The sequence below is a fragment of the Pseudophryne corroboree genome, chromosome 5 (assembly GCF_028390025.1).
Source record: "Pseudophryne corroboree isolate aPseCor3 chromosome 5, aPseCor3.hap2, whole genome shotgun sequence".
NCBI classification, from domain to species: Eukaryota; Metazoa; Chordata; class Amphibia; order Anura; family Myobatrachidae; genus Pseudophryne; species Pseudophryne corroboree.
In genome coordinates this window covers 676,496,563-676,514,805 of record NC_086448.1, presented here as the reverse complement: position 1 = coordinate 676,514,805, position 18,243 = coordinate 676,496,563, and the positions used below count along the sequence as shown (strand labels likewise).

Here is an 18,243-nt window from a genome sequence, read left to right as displayed (position 1 = left end):
ACGGCACCTCGGGTCTTTACAAAGGTAATGGCCGAGATAATATTTCTTCTTCGAAGAAAAGGCGTATTAATTATCCCATACTTGGACGATCTCCTAATAAGGGCAAGGTCCAGAGAACAGCTAGAGATGGGTTTAGCACTATCTCAAGAGGTGCTAAAGCAGCACGGATGGATTCTGAATATTCCAAAATCCCAATTAATGCCGACAACTCGTCTGCTGTTCCTGGGGATGATTCTGGACACAGTTCAGAAAAGGTTTTTCTTCCCGAAGAAAAAGCCAAGGAGTTATCTGACCTGGTCAGGAACCTCCTAAAACCAGGAAAGGTGTCTGTACATCAATGCACAAGAGTCCTGGGAAAAAATGGTAGCTTCTTACGAAGCAATCCCTTTCGGCAGATTCCATGCAAAGGGATCTGTTGGACAAATGGTCAGGGTCGCATCTTCAGATGCACCTGCGGATAACCCTGTCGCCGAGGACAAGGGTATCCCTTCTGTGGTGGTTGCAGGAGGCTCATCTATTGGAGGGCCGCAGATTCGGCATGCAGGATTGGATCCTGGTGACCACGGGTGCCAGCCAGAGAGGCTGGGGAGCAGTCACACAGGGAAGAAATTTCCAGGGAGTGTGGTCGAGCCTGAAAAAGTCTCTTCACATAAGCATTCTGGAACTAAGAGCAATCTACAATGCTCTAAGCCAGGCGGAACCTCTGCTTCAAGGAAGACCGGTGTTGATCCAGTCGGACAACATCACGGCAGTCGCCCATGTAAACAGACAGGGCGGCACAAGAAGCAGGAGGGCAATGGCAGAAGCTGCCAGGATCCTTCGCTGGGCGGAGAATCACGTGATAGCACTGTCAGCAGTATTCATCCCGGGCGTGGACAACTGGGAAGCAGACTTCCTCAGCAGACACGACCTTCACCCGGGAGAGTGGAGACTTCATCCAGAAGTTTTCCACATGCTATTAAACCGTTGGGTAAAACCAATGGTGGACATGATGGCGTCTCGCCTCAACAAAACACTGGACAGGTATTGCGCCAGGTCAAGAGATCCGCAGGCAATAGCTGTGGACGCGCTGGTAACACCTTGGGTGTACCAGTCGGTATATGTGTTTCCTCCTCTGCCTCTCATACCAAAGGTATTGAGGATTATACGGCAAAGTGGAGTAAGACTAGTGGCTCCGGATTGGCCAAGAAGGACTTGGTACCCGGAACTTCAAGAGATGGTCACGGACGATCCGTGGCCTCTACTTCTGAGAAGGGACCTGCTTCAGCAGGGTACTTGTCTTTTTCAAGACTTACCGCGGCTGCGTTTGACGGCATGGCGTTTGAATGCCAGATCCTAAAAGGAAAAGGCATTCCAGAAGAAGTCATTCCTACCTTGATAAAGGCAAGGAAGGAAGTCACCGCGAAGCATTATCGCCGTATTTGGCGAAAATATGTTGCGTGGTGCGAGCAGCGGAGTGCTCCGATGGAGAAATTTCAACTGGGTCGTTTTCCTACATTTCCTGCAATCAGGATTGTCTATGGGTCTCAAATTGGGATCTATTAAGGTTCAAATTTCGGCCCTATCAATATTCTTCCAAAAAGAATTGGCCTCAGTCCCTGAGGTCCAGATTTTTATCAAAGGAGTACTGCATATACAGCCTCCTGTGGTGCCTAAGGTGGCACCGTGGGATCTAAATGTAGTTTTAGATTTCCTCAAATCAAATTGGTTTGAACCACTAAAGAAGGTGGATTTGAAATATCTCACATGGAAAGTGACTATGTTACTGGCCCTGGCTTCGGCCGGGAGAGTATCTGAACTGGCGGCTTTGTTTTATAAAAGCCCTTATTTAATTTTCCATTCGACATAGGGCAGAGCTGCGGACGCGTCCGCATTTTCTCCCTAAGGTGGTATCAGCGTTTCACCTGAACCAGCCTATTGTAGTGCCTGCGGCTACAGACGACTTGAAGGACTCCAAGTTGTTGGACGTTGTCAGAGCCTTAAAAATATACATTTAAAGGACGGCTGGAGTCAGAAAATCTGACTCGCTGTTTATACTGTATGCACCCAACAAGTTGGGTGCACCTGCTTCTAAGCAGTCGATTGCTCGTTGGATTTGTAACAAAATTCAACTTGTACATTCTGTGGCAGGCCTGCCACAGCCTAAATCTGTTAAGGCCCATTCCGCAAGGAAGGTGGGCTCATCTTGGGCGGCTGCCCGAGGGGTCTCGGCATTACTACTCTGCCGAGCAGCTACGTGGTCAGGGGAGAACACGTTTGTAAATTTTTACAAATTTGATACCCTGGCAAAGGAGGACCTGGAGTTCTCTCATTCGGTGCTGCAGAGTCATCCGCACTCTCCCGCCCGTTTGGGAGCTTTGGTATAATCCCCATGGTCCTTTCAGGAACCCCAGCATCCACTTAGGACGATAGAGAAAATAAGAATTTACTTACCGATAATTCTATTTCTCGGAGTCCGTAGTGGATGCTGGGCGCCCATCCCAAGTGCGGATTATCTGCAATACTTGTACATAGTTATTGTTAACTAATTCGGGTTATTGTTTAGGAAGCCATCTTTCAGAGGCTCCTCTGTTATCATACTGTTAACTGGGTTTAGATCACAAGTTGTACGGTGTGATTGGTGTGGCTGGTATGAGTCTTACCCGGGATTCAAAATCCTCCCTTATTGTGTACGCTCGTCCGGGCACAGTACCTAACTGGAGTCTGGAGGAGGGTCATAGGGGGAGGAGCCAGTACACACCACCTGACCTGTAAAAGCTTTACTTTTGTGCCCTGTCTCCTGCGGAGCCGCTATTCCCCATGGTCCTTTCAGGAACCCCAGCATCCACTACGGACTCCGAGAAATAGAATTATCGGTAAGTAAATTCTTATTTTCTATGCAAAATTAGCACAGCTAAATAGGATAAGGGTTATTGTCACGTGTTTTAGCAATGGACATTAATTTAACACCATCTACTGTGCATGCTGTATTCTTGCGGCCAGGGTACTGGTACTAGGTACTCATGCATTCATTCATTCATTACTTACTTATTTTCTTTTATTTTTGCCCCCAGAGAATCTCGTTAATTACGTCACTACTATGGTGTGTGTTGCTGTGGATGGGAAACCAGTTATAGGTGTGATACATAAACCTTTCACAGGTTATACTGGTGAGTGATTTCTTTAGATACGCTCTCTTTCTGAATGGCTTATAGCAGAGGTTCCCAAACTGTGTGCCGTGGCTCCCTGGGGTGCCTCGAGACACTTGCAGGGGCACCCTGGGTTGGTGGTCCAGGACCAATTCAAATTATTCATGGTCAATATAATAGGCAAAACCAGTGCTGGTGGCTGCCCGTAATAAACTATGTGGACAAACAGAAGCGAATCCTGTACCTCACCACACAACTGACCCTAAGGATGACATATAAACGCGATCTACTTAATGTAATATTTCTTTCTAAATTTCTCAATAAGAAATTTTTGGCCTAGGGGTGCCGTGAAAAAAATTCTGATGTTCTAGGGCGCCGTGATTCAAAAACGTTTGGAAACCACTGGCTTATAGTATGATTTGAGTGTTAAAAATTTAACCGTTTATACACTGTTTTTATTTATACATTCTTTGAAGGCAGTATAACCATTGTCTAAATAGATCCCTTTATATTGCACCTTGTCATAGAAAGAAGCAGAATCTGTTGTGTGAAAACGGTACATGTTTGAATGTGTGCTATTATTAATATGACTAGCATGCTGTAGATGCACATAGGGCTACATGTACATCACTGATGCTCTCTTTGCTGCACATGCGCAAGACCCGTTCTGCGTCATCAGATGCTGTGCCGCCTAAGCTGCAGCCAGATTGGCAGGCTGTGGCCGTTTGGGGCGGGAGGTGATGGAAAGCGTTTCACAAAGCAGTACATTTTGTGGGAGTGCCAAGGCCACTGTCTGTCTTCTGATGGAGATTTCCTGGCCTCTGCAGCGTGAACTCCCCGGCCATCCTGATTAACTTCAGGGTTACACAGATGGCTGATTTCACGCAGAGGGATTTGATTTTGTGTCGTTGGATGCAGCAGCGGACCACAGAAACCAGTAGGAGGTGTCTATTTAAGACTCCTCCTGCAGCATTAGCAAACTTTCACACACAGCTGCACCCAGAGACGCAGCTGCTCTTCATTTTGAGTCCATTTCTGAATCAGGCCCATAGGTATATAATTTTATGCTGGTCTCACAGAAAATGGTCATGCATATAAAGTCAAAACAAAACTCTTTCCTAGCTGATCTTTTATAGTGTTCACTCTAGGCTGTTTTAGCAGGGCGCCGCGCCCTGCCCGTTTTTTAGAAGGCAAAACCCACCCTGCCCCTTTTGCAGCGCCCTGCTAGAACAGCCGCCCGCTTCCTGCCCTCCCAACGTGTAAAGATGCCGTGCGCATGCGCGCGGCATCCATTCACGCATTGGGAGAGAGCTGGGGGAAGCCCAGCACAGAGGGAGGTGCTGGGCACGCCTCCAACAGTGACGTCGACGGCCACAGACGCCCTCTATAGCAGTATCTGTGGGCCACACCGCCCCCTAATTTGCATGGCCACGCCCCACAGCGGCGCCCTGCCCCTTCATCATCTTAGAAGGTACACTATTTCTCTAACGTCCTAGTGGATGCTGGGGACTCCGAAAGGACCATGGGGAATAGCGGCTCCGCAGGAGACTGGGCACAAAGTAAAAGCTTTAGGACTAGCTGGTGTGCACTGGCTCCTCCCCCCATGACCCTCCTCCAAGCCTCAGTTAAGATTTTGTGCCCGAACGAGAAGGGTGCAATCTAGGTGGCTCTCCTGAGCTGCTTAGAGTAAAAGTTTAAATAGGTTTTTTATTTTCAGTGAGACCTGCTGGCAACAGGCTCACTGCATCGAGGGACTAAGGGCAGAAGAAGCGAACTCACCTGCGTGCAGAGTGGATTGGGCTTCTTAGGCTACTGGACATTAGCTCCAGAGGGACGATCACAGGCCCAGCCATGGATGGGTCCCGGAGCCGCGCCGCCGGCCCCCTTACAGAGCCAGAAGAGTGAAGAGGTCCGGAAAATCGGCGGCAGAAGACGTCCTGTCTTCAATAAGGTAGCGCACAGCACCGCAGCTGTGCGCCATTGCTCTCAGCACACTTCACACTCCGGTCACTGAGGGTGCAGGGCGCTGGGGGGGGGCGCCCTGGGACGCAATGAAAATACCTTAAATGGCTAAAAATACATCACATATAGCTCCTGGGCTATATGGATGTATTTAACCCCTGCCAGTTTTCCACAAAAAAGCGGGAGAAAGGCCGCCGAAAAAGGGGCGGAGCCTATCTCCTCAGCACACAAGCGCCATTTTTTCCTCACAGCTCCGTTGGAGGAAGGCTCCCTGACTCTCCCCTGCAGTCCTGCACTACAGAAACAGGGTAAAACAAGAGAGGGGGGGCACTAAATTGGCATATTAATATATACAGCAGCTATATTAGGGAAAAACACTTATATAAGGTTATCCCTGTATATATATATATAGCGCTCTGGTGTGTGCTGGCAAACTCTCCCTCTGTCTCCCCAAAGGGCTAGTGGGGTCCTGTCCTCTGTCAGAGCATTCCCTGTGTGTGTGCTGTGTGTCGGTACGCTGTGTCGACATGTATGAGGAGGAAAATGGTGTGGAGGCGGAGCAATTGCCTGTGTTAGTGATGTCACCCCCTAGGGAGTCGACACCTGACTGGATGGTCTTATGGAAAGAATTACGTGATAGTGTCGGCACTTTACAAAAGACTGTTGACGACATGAGACAGCCGGCAAATCAGTTAATACCTGTACAGGCGTCTCAAACACCGTCAGGGGCTATAAAACGCCCGTTACCTCAGGTCGATACAGACACTGACACGGACTCCAGTGTCGACGGTGAGGAAACAAACGTATTTTCCAGTAGGGCCACACGTTACATGATCACGGCAATGAAGGAGGTTTTGAACATTTCTGATACTACAAGTACCACAAAAAAGGGTATTATGTGGGGTGTGAAAAAACTACCCGTAGTTTTTCCTGAATCAGATGAATTAAATGAGGTGTGTGATGAAGCGTGGGTTTCCCCCGATAAAAAACTGCTAATTTCTAAAAAATTATTGGCATTATACCCTTTCCCGCCAGAGGTTAGGGCGCGTTGGGAAACACCCCCTAGCGTAGATAAGGTGCTCACACGCTTATCAAAACAAGTGGCGTTACCGTCTCCTGATACGGCCGCCCTCAAGGAACCAGCTGATATGAAGCTGGAAAATATCCTTAAAAGTATATACACACATACTGGTATTATACTGCGACCAGCAATCGCCTCAGCCTGGATGTGCAGTGCTGGGGTGGCTTGGTCGGATTCCCTGACTGAAAATATTGATACCCTGGACAGGGACAATATATTATTGACTATAGAGCATTTAAAGGATGCATTTCTATATATGCGAGATGCACAGAGGGATATTTGCACTCTGGCATCAAGAGTAAGTGCGATGTCCATTTCTGCCAGAAGAGGATTATGGACGCGACAGTGGTCAGGGGATGCGGATTCCAAACGGCATATGGAAGTATTGCCGTATAAAGAGGAGGAGTTATTTGGGGTCGGTCTATCGGACCTGGTGGCCACGGCAACGGCTGGAAAATCCACCTTTTTACCCCAAGTCACCTCGCAGCAGAAAAAGATACCGTCTTTTCAGGCTCAGTCCTTTCGTCCCCATAAGGGCAAGCGGGCAAAAGGCCACTCATATCTGTCCCGGGGCAGAGGAAGGGGAAAAAGACTGCAGCAAACAGCCTCTTCCCACGAACAGAAGCCCTCCCCCGCTTCTGCCAAGTCCTCAGCATGACGCTGGGGCCTTACAAGCGGACTCAGGCAAGGTGGGGGCCCGTCTCAAGAATTTCAGCGCGCAGTGGGCTCACTCGCAAGTGGACCCCTGGATCCTGCAGGTAGTATCTCAGGGGTACAAATTGGAATTCGAGACGTCTCCCCCTCGCCGGTTCCTGAAGTCTGCTTTACCAACGTCTCCCCCCGACAGGGAGGCGGTATTGGAAGCCATTCACAAGCTGTATTCCCAGCAGGTGATAATCAAGGTACCCCTCCTACAACAGGGAAAGGGGTATTATTCCACGCTGTTTGTGGTACCAAAGCCGGACGGCTCGGTGAGACCCATTTTAAATCTGAAATCCTTGAACACTTACATAAAAAGGTTCAAGTTCAAGATGGAGTCACTCAGAGCAGTGATAGCGAACCTGGAAGAAGGGGACTATATGGTGTCTCTGGACATCAAGGATGCTTACCTCCATGTCCCAATTTGCCCTTCTCACCAAGGGTATCTCAGGTTTGTGGTACAGAACTGTCACTATCAGTTTCAGACGCTGCCGTTTGGATTGTCCACGGCACCCCGGGTCTTTACCAAGGTAATGGCCGAAATGATGATTCTTCTTCGAAGAAAAGGCGCCTTAATTATCCCTTACTTGGACGATCTCCTGATAAGGGCAAGGTCCAGAGAACAGTTAGAGGTCGGAGTAGCACTATCTCAAGTAGTACTACGACAGCACGGATGGATTCTAAATATTCCAAAATCGCAGCTGATTCCGACGACACGTCTGCTGTTCCTAGGGATGATTCTGGACACAGTACAGAAAAAGGTGTTTCTCCCGGAGGAGAAAGCCAAGGAGTTATCCGACCTAGTCAGGAACCTCCTAAGACCAGGCCAAGTGTCAGTACATCAATGCACAAGGGTCCTGGGAAAGATGGTGGCTTCTTACGAAGCGATTCCATTCGGCAGATTCCACGCAAGAACTTTTCAGTGGGATCTGCTGGACAAATGGTCCGGATCGCATCTTCAAATGCATCAGCGGATAACCCTGTCTCCAAGGACAAGGGTGTCTCTCCTGTGGTGGTTACAGAGTGCTCATCTCCTAGAGGGCCGCAGATTCGGCATTCAGGATTGGGTCCTGGTGACCACGGATGCCAGCCTGAGAGGCTGGGGAGCAGTCACACAGGGAAGAAATTTCCAGGGCTTGTGGTCAAGCATGGAAACGTCACTTCACATAAATATCCTGGAACTAAGGGCCATTTACAATGCCCTAAGTCAGGCAAGACCTCTGCTTCAGGGTCAGCCGGTGTTGATCCAGTCGGACAACATCACGGCAGTCGCCCACGTAAACAGACAGGGCGGCACAAGAAGCAGGAGGGCAATGATGGAAGTGGCAAGGATTCTTCGCTGGGCGGAGAATCATGTGATAGCACTGTCAGCAGTGTTCATTCCGGGAGTGGACAACTGGGAAGCAGACTTCCTCAGCAGACACGATCTTCACCCGGGGGAGTGGGGACTCCACCCAGAAGTCTTCCACATGATTGTGAACCGTTGGGAAAAACCAAAGGTGGACATGATGGCGTCCCGCCTCAGCAAAAAACTGGACAGATATTGCGCCAGGTCAAGGGACCCTCAGGCAATAGCTGTGGACGCTCTGGTAACACCGTGGGTGTACCAGTCAGTGTATGTGTTCCCTCCTCTTCCTCTCATACCAAAAGTACTGAGAATCATAAGAAGGAGAGGAGTAAAGACTATACTCGTGGCTCCGGATTGGCCAAGAAGGACTTGGTACCCGGAAATTCAAGAGATGCTCACGGAAGACCCGTGGCCTCTACCTCTAAGAAAGGACCTGCTCCAGCAGGGACCATGTCTATTTCAAGACTTACCGCGGCTGCGTTTGACGGCATGGCGGTTGAACGCCGGATCCTGAAGGAAAAAGGCATTCCGGATGAAGTCATCCCTACCCTGATCAAAGCCAGGAAGGATGTAACCATACAACATTATCACCGTATTTGGCGTAAATATGTTGCGTGGTGCGAGGCCAGGAAGGCCCCTACAGAGGAATTTCAACTGGGTCGTTTCCTGCATTTCCTGCAAACAGGACTGTCTATGGGCCTCAAATTAGGGTCCATTAAGGTTCAAATTTCGGCCCTGTCAATATTCTTCCAAAAAGAACTGGCTTCTGTTCCTGAAGTTCAGACGTTTGTCAAGGGAGTACTGCATATACAGCCTCCTTTTGTGCCTCCAGTGGCATCTTGGGATCTCAATGTAGTTTTGGGATTCCTAAAATCACATTGGTTTGAACCACTCACCACTGTGGACTTAAAATATCTCACATGGAAAGTGGTAATGCTGTTAGCCCTGGCTTCAGCCAGGCGTGTCTCAGAATTGGCGGCTTTATCCTATAAAAGCCCTTACCTAATTTTTCATACGGACAGGGCAGAATTGAGGACTCGTCCTCAACTTCTCCCTAAGGTGGTTTCAGCATTTCACTTAAACCAGCCTATTGTGGTGCCTGCGGCTACTAGGGACTTGGAGGATTCCAAGTTGCTGGACGTAGTCAGGGCCCTGAAAATATATGTTTCCAGGACGGCTGGAGTCAGGAAATCTGATTAGCTGTTTATCCTGTATGCACCCAACAAGCTGGGTGCTCCTGCTTCTAAGCAGACGATTGCTCGTTGGATTTGTAGTACAATTCAGCTTGCACATTCTGTGGCAGGCCTGCCACAGCCAAAATCTTTAAAAGCCCATTCCACACGGAACGTGGGCTCATCTTGGGCGGCTGCCCGAGGGGTCTCGGCTTTACAACTTTGCCGAGCAGCTACTTGGTCAGGGGCAAACACGTTTGCTAAATTCTACAAATTTGATACCCTGGCTGAGGAGGACCTGGAGTTCTCTCATTCGGTGCTGCAGAGTCATCCGCACTCTCCCGCCCGTTTGGGAGCTTTGGTATAATCCCCATGGTCCTTTCGGAGTCCCCAGCATCCACTAGGACGTTAGAGAAAATACGAATTTACTTACCGATAATTCTATTTCTCATAGTCCGTAGTGGATGCTGGGCGCCCATCCCAAGTGCGGATTGTCTGCATTACTTGTACATAGTTATTGTTACAAAAATCGGGTTATTGTTGTTGTGAGCCATCTTTTCAGAGGCTCCTTCTGTTATCATGCTGTTAACTGGGTTCAGATCACAAGTTGTACGGTGTGATTGGTGTGGCTGGTATGAGTCTTACCCGGGATTCAAAATCCTTCCTTATTGTGTACGCTCGTCCGGGCACAGTATCCTAACTGAGGCTTGGAGGAGGGTCATAGGGGGAGGAGCCAGTGCACATCAGCTAGTCCTAAAGCTTTTACTTTGTGCCCAGTCTCCTGCGGAGCCGCTATTCCCCATGGTCCTTTCGGAGTCCCCAGCATCCACTACGGACTATGAGAAATAGAATTATCGGTAAGTAAATTCTTATTTTTACTATGCACAATTCCCCCATCCTAAATGTTCAAATGATTTTTGGATGTGGAGTCTAATGAAATTTACCATGGTTAAGCCTTCTAGATGTTATTGCCATACCTATATAGGGCTGCATTGTAGCCACTCAGTAGTCAGCCACTTGGGTAGTCATGAAGTGGGACATATAATATAACATTGTGTTTTGTAATATAATGTAAATGATTTTCTCTTACGTCCTAGAGGATGCTGGGGTCCACATTAGTACCATGGGGTATAGACGGGTCCACCAGGAGCCATTGTCACTTTAAGAGTTTGAGAGTGTGGGCTGGCTCCTCCCTCTATGCCCCTCCTACCAGACTCAGTTTAGAAAATGTGCCCGGAGGAGCTGGTCACAGCTAGGGGAGCTCTACATAGCTTCTTTAGTAAAGTTTATTTTTAGAGTTTATTATTTTACAGGGAGGCTGCTGGCAACAGCCTCCCTGCAGCGAGGGACTAAGGGGGGGGGAGGCAGCGTCTGCCCTGCGGGGTCTGAGCCACTGTCTCCGCTGACTGGACACTGAGCTCCAGAGGGGATAGATTGTTCCCCGCTGCAGGGGATCGTTCACCCCAGCAGCATGCCGCCACCCCCTTACAGAGCTGAATATTGTGGCGAGTGAGTCACCGACCCCCCTCACAAGCGGGGGGCCGGTGTGAAGATGGCGGCATCAGGGTAGGAGCGCAGTATTAACTGTGCTCCAGGAGGCTCAGTGGTACATAGTGCGGCGCTGTGAGGGGCGCCCTGAGCCAGCGCCTACACCCTACACTGGTCACACAGCCTGTCGGGGTCCCTGGATCTCAGCCAGCATCAATCCTCAGGCTAGTATACTCCTGTGAAGAGCGGGAAGACAGCGCCATTTTGGGGGCGGAGCTTCTCAGAGCGGACCCAGCAGCGTTCAGCGCATTTTCCTGCGTGCACAGCGCTGTCAGTGAAGAGCATGTCCCTCCACAGCAACTCCAGCTATCTATCACGGTACCAGGGGGTTGTAGAAGGGGGGTGGGGGGGAGACTGCAATACGACTGTGTAACCTATTAAGGTACACAGTCAGCGCTGATAAAGGTTCTCCCTTTATATTAAAAGCGCTGTGTGTGGGTTGGCTCCAATCTCTGTGTCTCTCTTGCCATTCTTGGGGGTGAAACTCTGTCTGCCCTCCCATGTGTGTGTGTGGAGTGTTTGTGGTCTCCATTAAGCAATGTCCAGGGACTCTGTGTCATATGCTGCAGAGGATATGTCCTCTCAGGATGATCCCATTCCATGTAATCAGGATTGCACTGGTTTATCACAGATTCCGGCAAGGGAGCCTGAGTGGTTATCCTCTATCAAATCTATGATTTCTCAGATTTCAACTAGGGTTGCACAAAATGAATCTGCAACTCAAGCTTTTCAGAACTCTATGGCAGTATGGCCCAGTTCTGGTACATCAGGGCTCCCCGCTGTATATTCACATAAACGTGCTCTTGCTCAGATCATGCAGGATGATACCGATACCGACCCTGATACTACAGACGGTGACGTGTTGCGGGGGGCTGCATCATTTGCAAAAGGGGTGCAGTTGATGATAGAGGCTATTAGGGATGTGTTGAATATTGCAGATACAACACCCGAGCAGGTTGAGGAGGCTTACTTCACTGAAAATAAGGAAGCCTCGCTAACCTTCCCTGCGTCAAAGGAATGAAATGCTTTATTTGAAAAGGCTTGGGAAAACCCGGATAAAAAATTCCAGATACCTAAAAGGGTTCTAGTAGCATTTCCTTTCCCGGCAGAGGATAGGAAAAAATGGGAAAACCCGTCTATTGTTGACGCGTCAGTGTCCAGACTCTCAAAAAAGGTGGTTTTACCTGTCCCAGGATCTACCGCCTTAAAAGAGCTGGCTGATCGTAAAATTGATAATACGCTCAAATCCATGTACACGGCTTCTGGGGCAATACTACGTCCCACTATTGCCAGTGCTTGGATTGCCACAGCTATAGTAAAGTGGTCAGGCGCGTTACTTGAGGATTTGGATACTGTGGAAAAATGTGATGTTGAATTGTTTTTACGTAAAACATTCAGGATTCGGCAGGATTTCTGGTAGAATCCATGAAGGACCTGGGTTCCATGGCTGCGGGGATTTCCTCCATGTTAGTATCAGCTCGTCGAGGGCTGTGGTTGCGCCAGTGGTCTGCCGACGCGGAATCCAGGAGAAACGTGGAGACCCTACCCTACACAGGTCAGGCTCTCCTTGGGGAAGCGTTAGATGCGTGGATCTCCACGGCTACGGCTGGTAAGTCACCTTTCCTTCACTCAGCTACACCTGCTCCGAAGAAATCCTTTTCTTCAGTTACGTCACAGTCCTTTCGGTCTAACAAGCCCAGAAAGGCAAAGCCGTCCACACCTTCTTTCAGGGAGGTCGGCCCAAGTTCAAGAAACCTGCGGCTGCAGAAACCTGCTTCAGGTACACCAAAGTCCTCCGCATGACGGTGGACTGCACGCCCCCGGTGGTGGGGCCGGTGGGAGCGAGACTCAGACATTTCAGTCATGTCTGGGTGTCCTCCAACCTGGACCCATGGGTGCAAGATATTGTGTCCCAGGGGTACAGGCTGGAATTTCAAAATCTCCCTCCTCACCAATTTTTCAGATCAGGTTTGCCAGCTCTGCTGGCAGACAGGATTGTCCTGCAAGAAGCAGTCCAGAAGTTGGTGGAGGCACAGGTCATTGTGCCAGTACCACCTCACATGCAGAACCTTCTTGTGGTACCGAAACCGGATGGTTCGGTCAGGCCCATTCTGAACTTAAAATCACTAAACCCCTTTCTAAAGGAGTTCAAGTTCAAAATGGAGTCCCTAAGGGCAGTGATATCAGGTCTGGAGGAGGGGGATATCCTGGTATCCCTGGATATCAAGGATACGTACCTCCCACATTCCGATCTGGCTACCACATCAAGCTTATCTGCGATTTGCATTGTTGGACTGTCATTTTCAGTTCCAGGCCCTCCCATTCTGTCTCTCCACAGCACCGAGGGTTTTCACCAAGGTGATGGCGGAAATGATGATTCTCCTCCGCAGACAGGGGATGAACATAATTCCGTATCTGGACGACCTGCTGATAAAAGCATCGTCCAAGGAGAAGCTGTTTCGGTCCAAAACACTCACGACTCAGCTTCTCAGGAAACATGGTTGGATCCTGAATCTTCCAAAGTCACATTTGGAACCAACCAGAAGGTTGTCCTTTCTGGGAATGATCCTTGACACAGAGGTGCAGAGGGTGTTTCTTCCAGAGGAAAAGGCGTTGGTGATTCAAACGATGTTCCGGGATGTCCTGAAGCCAGCCCGGGTGTCAATTCATCAGTGCATTCATCTTCTGGGGAAGATGGTGGCCTCTTACGAGGCTCTGCAGTACGGGAGGTTTCACGCTCGGTCTTTCCAACTGGATCTCCTGGACAAGTGGTCGGGATCCCATCTACACATGCACCAGAGAATACGTCTGTCGCCAAAGGCCAGGATTTCACTCCTCTGGTGGCTGCAATTATCTCACCTTCTGGAGGGCCGCAGGTTCGGGATTTAGGACTGGATCTTTCTAACCACAGATGCAAGTCTCCGGGGCTGAGGCGCAATCACTCAATGGGAAACCTTCCAAGGAAGGTGGTCAAGTCTGGAAGCCGGCCTGCCGATAAAAATTCTGGAACTTAGAGCAGTCTACAACTGTCTTCTCCAAGCGGCCCATCTTCTGAGAAATCAGGCCATTCAAGTGCAGTCGGACAATGTGACAACAGTGGCTTACATAAACCGACAGGGCGGAACGAAGAGCAGAGCTGCACTGTCAGAGGTAACAAGAATCATCCTCTGGGCAGAAAAGCATGCATTGGCGCTGTCCGCAATCTTCATTCCGGGAGTAGACAACTGGGAAGCGGACTTCCTCAGCAGACACGATCTCCATCCAGGGGAGTGGGGTCTCCATCCGGAGGTATTCAAGGAGGTAACAGATCTTTGGGGCATACCCCAGATCGACATGATGGCCTCTCGTCTCAACAAGAAGCTTCTGCGTTATTGTTCCAGGTCGAGGGACCCACAAGCTGTGGCGGTGGACGCCCTAGTGACTCCGTGGGTGTTCCAGTTGGTGTACGTGTTTCCTCCACTTTGACTCATTCCAAGGGTTCTAAAACTCATAAGGAGAACAAGAGTTCAGGCGATCCTCATTGCTCCGGACTGGCCAAGAAGGGCTTGGTATGCGTATCTTCTGGATCTACTGCAAGAAGAGCCGAGGCCTCTTCCGCTTCGGGAGGACCTGCTGCTGCAGGGGCCGTTCGCCTATCAAGACTTACCGCGGCTACGTTTGACGGCATGGAAGTTGAACGCCTGATACTAGCTCGGAAGGGCATTCCGGAAAAGGTTATTCCTACCCTGATAAAGGCTAGGAAAGGAGTAACGTCTAAACATTACCATCGAATTTGGAAAAAATGTGTCTCTTGGTGTGACGCAAAGAAGTTTCCTGAGGTGGAGTTTCAACTGGGACGGTTTCTCCTCTTCTTACAAGCTGGTGTTGATATGGGTCTAAAGTTGGGATCTGTGAAGGTCTAGATTTCGGCCCTATCCGTTTTCTTCCAAAAACAATTGGCTGCCCTCCCTGAGGTTCAGACATTTTTGAAGGGAGTTCTGCACATCCAACCTCCCTTTGTACCGCATATGGCGTCTTGGGACCTTAAAGTGGTGTTGCAGTTCCGCCAATCGGACTGGTTCGAGCCTCTACAGGAGGTTGAAGTAAAATTTCTTACGTGGAAAGCTGTCACTTTGTTGGCTTTAGCTTCTGCTAGACGTGTGTCGGAGTTGGGGGCTTTATCATGTAAAAGCCCATACTTGATCTTCCACGAAGATAGAGCTGAGCTCCGGACACGTTAGCAGTTTCTTCCGAAGGTTGTGTCGGCATTTCATATCAGCCAACCTATTGTGGTACCAGTGGCTACTGACACCTCAATTCCACCAAAGTCCTTGGACGTTGTAAGGGTTTTGAAAATATATGTGAAGAGGACTGCTCATCACAGGAAGTCGGACTCTCTGTTCGTCCTGTATGATCCCAAGAAAATTGGGTTTCCTGCTTCTAAGCAGACAATCTCTCGCTGGATTAGGTTCACTATCCAGCATGCGCACTCTATGGCAGGCTTGTCGTCCTACGTCTGTCAAGGCCCACTCTATTCCTAAGGTGGGGGTCTTCCTGGGCGGCTGCCCGGGGTGTCTCGGCGTTGCAACTTTGCCGAGCTGCAGCTTGGTCTGGGTCGAACACGTTTGCAAAGTTCTACAAGTTCGATACATTGGCCTCTGATGATCTGAAGTTCTGTCAATTGTTATCAGGTTCAGTACAACTTTGTTTTAGTTAAGTACTGCATTGTTACTTGGTAAGTAATGTTTTCAGCGGTTGCTGAGTTTACCAGCTAAGTTAGCTTGATGTGCCTTGTATGTGTGAGCTGGTATGAATCTCGCCACTATCTGTGTTAAATCCTTTTCTCGAAGATGTCCGTCTCCTCGGGCACAGTTTCTAGACTGAGTCTGGTAGGAGGGGCATAGAGGGAGGAGCCAGCCCACACTCTCAAACTCTTAAAGTGCCAATGGCTCCTGGTGGACCCGTCTATACCCCATGTTACTAATGTGGACCCCAGCATCCTCTACGGACTACGAGAAAAGGATTTACCGGTAGGTAACCAAAATCCTATTTTATGCTGAACTTGCTAAATGCTTCTACTTTACCTATCCTTTACCTATCCTAGCTTGGGCAATGGTGGATGGAGGGTCAAATACAAAGAAGCGGGCCTCCTACAATGAGGAAACTCCGACTATCATTGTGTCTCGAAGCCATTCCGGGAAGGTGAAAGATGTGACCCTTCAATCCTTTGGCAATCAAACTAAAATCATATCTGCTGGAGGTTCAGGTATGTATCGCAATTCATTCTTAAGAAAAAGCTACTTTAAAAATGTACCATAGTTTTTCACGTTTCCTAATTGTATCCCATATTCCCAGATTGTTTGGGACCAGTTGTGTGATCTAGCTCCTGTTGTGCAGAGTATTGGTAGAGCCATTTACACCTTACAGTAGGTATTCTATCGAGTGAGATGGGATAGTGCAGTGCCTACTGCTTATATATTAGATTGCACCTGATTTATGATCCTATATAGGGCTGCATTGTAGCCACTCAGTAATAGTATCATTGATTACCAGGGCAAAAAATACAAATGTCAACACTGAAACTAGGGATGGCTGTCAGGAGATTAACCATTAAACTGTGGGTGGCGAGCCATCAATGGTTTATTTTCATCCATCAATGGCTGTTTGTGCCATGGGAAAGATAGGTAGCGTAGCAGAAATCTCCGGCATTAAGGGGTAAAAAAAAAAAAAACCAAATTCCCTGCCATCGATTATTGCTTTCCACGATGCCCAATTGTAGTTACAGCTATTTTGCATTTTTGTTGAAGGGTTAAAAACCTCTGCAGCATTACCAGGTTATCGGCAGAGACTTTAATCCACCCGTCTAAACAAATAAAGAAAGCTTGTCCGTATGGGATGTACACAGTGTTCTACTGTTTTTGCTATTTGGGTGCAAAATAATGTAGACCTAAATAGGAATAATTAAGTTATCACTATGCGCATGAAATATTTCCACAGATTTATTTATATATTTTTTTTATTTTTCTACTTTAAATCTTGTATAACTTGCAGTTATTTGCCATAACTAACCTTCCTTTGTCTTCAAGGTTATAAAGTTCTTTCATTGCTTGATGTGCCAGGAAATGACCAAGAAACTGCTGATGTGTACGTTCACGTCACTTTCATCAAGAAATGGGACATTTGCGCTGGAAACGCTATACTGAATGCACTCGGTGGTCGCATGACCACTCTTAAAGGTGAAGAAATAATTTATAATGGATTACACGGAAATGAGGGGGGGCTGCTTGCCAGCATTGGGATGGACCACAGCGCACTTGTTGAAAAATTTGCTCTAAAAATTTCACCCAAGTTAAAATAAAATCTATTTATATAAACACACACAATGGTACAAAGGGACATTAAAGACTTTCATTTGTGTTTCCGAAAACTGGAGTTAAGCCAGTGCTGGGACAGTGTCAATGCAGTTTAGTGCATACAGATCTGAAGACTTTGTTTTCAAAGTATTGTTTTTGCTGTAAATTTCTGAGTTGCAGGATGCCAAAATGAGCACATTTTGATTTGAAAAAAACTATTTTAAAGTAGTATTGAATATGGATAACATAATCTTCTTTTCAGATTCTGCTTTCATTGATATCTCGTGGGAATCTGGCGCCTAAAATAATTTTTTTCCCCCCACTAGAGCCTTCTTGATAACATTAAAAATAACAAAAAGCATTTTGCCGTGTTGCTTTTTTACCACATAAAATGTTATCTGAAATAAACTACGATTTAATTTATACAAAACTTAAGTGTCTCGCTGTTAAGGATTGCCATGTATTTTTCTGAATTCTTTAAATAAATATTAGTAAAAAGTACGTGCCATCTGGACCCTTAATCACTTCATTCTTTTCAGTTGGAAATGTGAATCACAGATCTACACTACAAATGTGTTTACTCTTTTATGAATGGTCTCTTGGCTACTAACTGTAACAAATAAAAGTGATAATGGTAAATGTAGGTATAAATTGTTATACAAAATACTTTCTTTTTCCTACTTCATGGCAGCCACACTATGGGGTTAATGTCCCATTCTCTCAATGTAGACAGGAGTTTTTTCTTTCTAACTCCGCCCACTTTGCCTACATAACTTTGGACCTCCCTCTCCTCCCTGTTTATTTTTCCTGTCTCCTAGGTTAGACAGTGGAAGGTTTGTTGTTTTTATAGGGCTTACCTCTGCGGTGGAGCCGCATATGGCTGAGGTGATGTTTTTCCCTGTTCAAATATGAGCTGGCGGTCACTGCCATGCGCTCTATTTTCGTGTTGTGCTGTGTCAAGAAGGAGCTGGCG

General features: G+C 48.0%; 1 protein-coding gene across 1 annotated transcript in view; it reads left to right on the top strand.

The window, feature by feature from the left end:
* The window catches only part of BPNT2 (3'(2'), 5'-bisphosphate nucleotidase 2), a 71,356-nt gene extending 53,585 nt beyond the window's left edge, over positions 1-17,771 (top strand). The window contains exons 3-5 of the mRNA XM_063923753.1: positions 3,054-3,149; positions 16,022-16,183; positions 17,004-17,771. Coding sequence (XP_063779823.1) covers positions 3,054-3,149; positions 16,022-16,183; positions 17,004-17,275 — 530 coding nt within the window. The 3' untranslated portion in view covers positions 17,276-17,771. The remainder of the gene's footprint in view (positions 1-3,053; positions 3,150-16,021; positions 16,184-17,003) is intronic.
* The last annotated feature ends 472 nt before the right edge of the window (positions 17,772-18,243 follow it).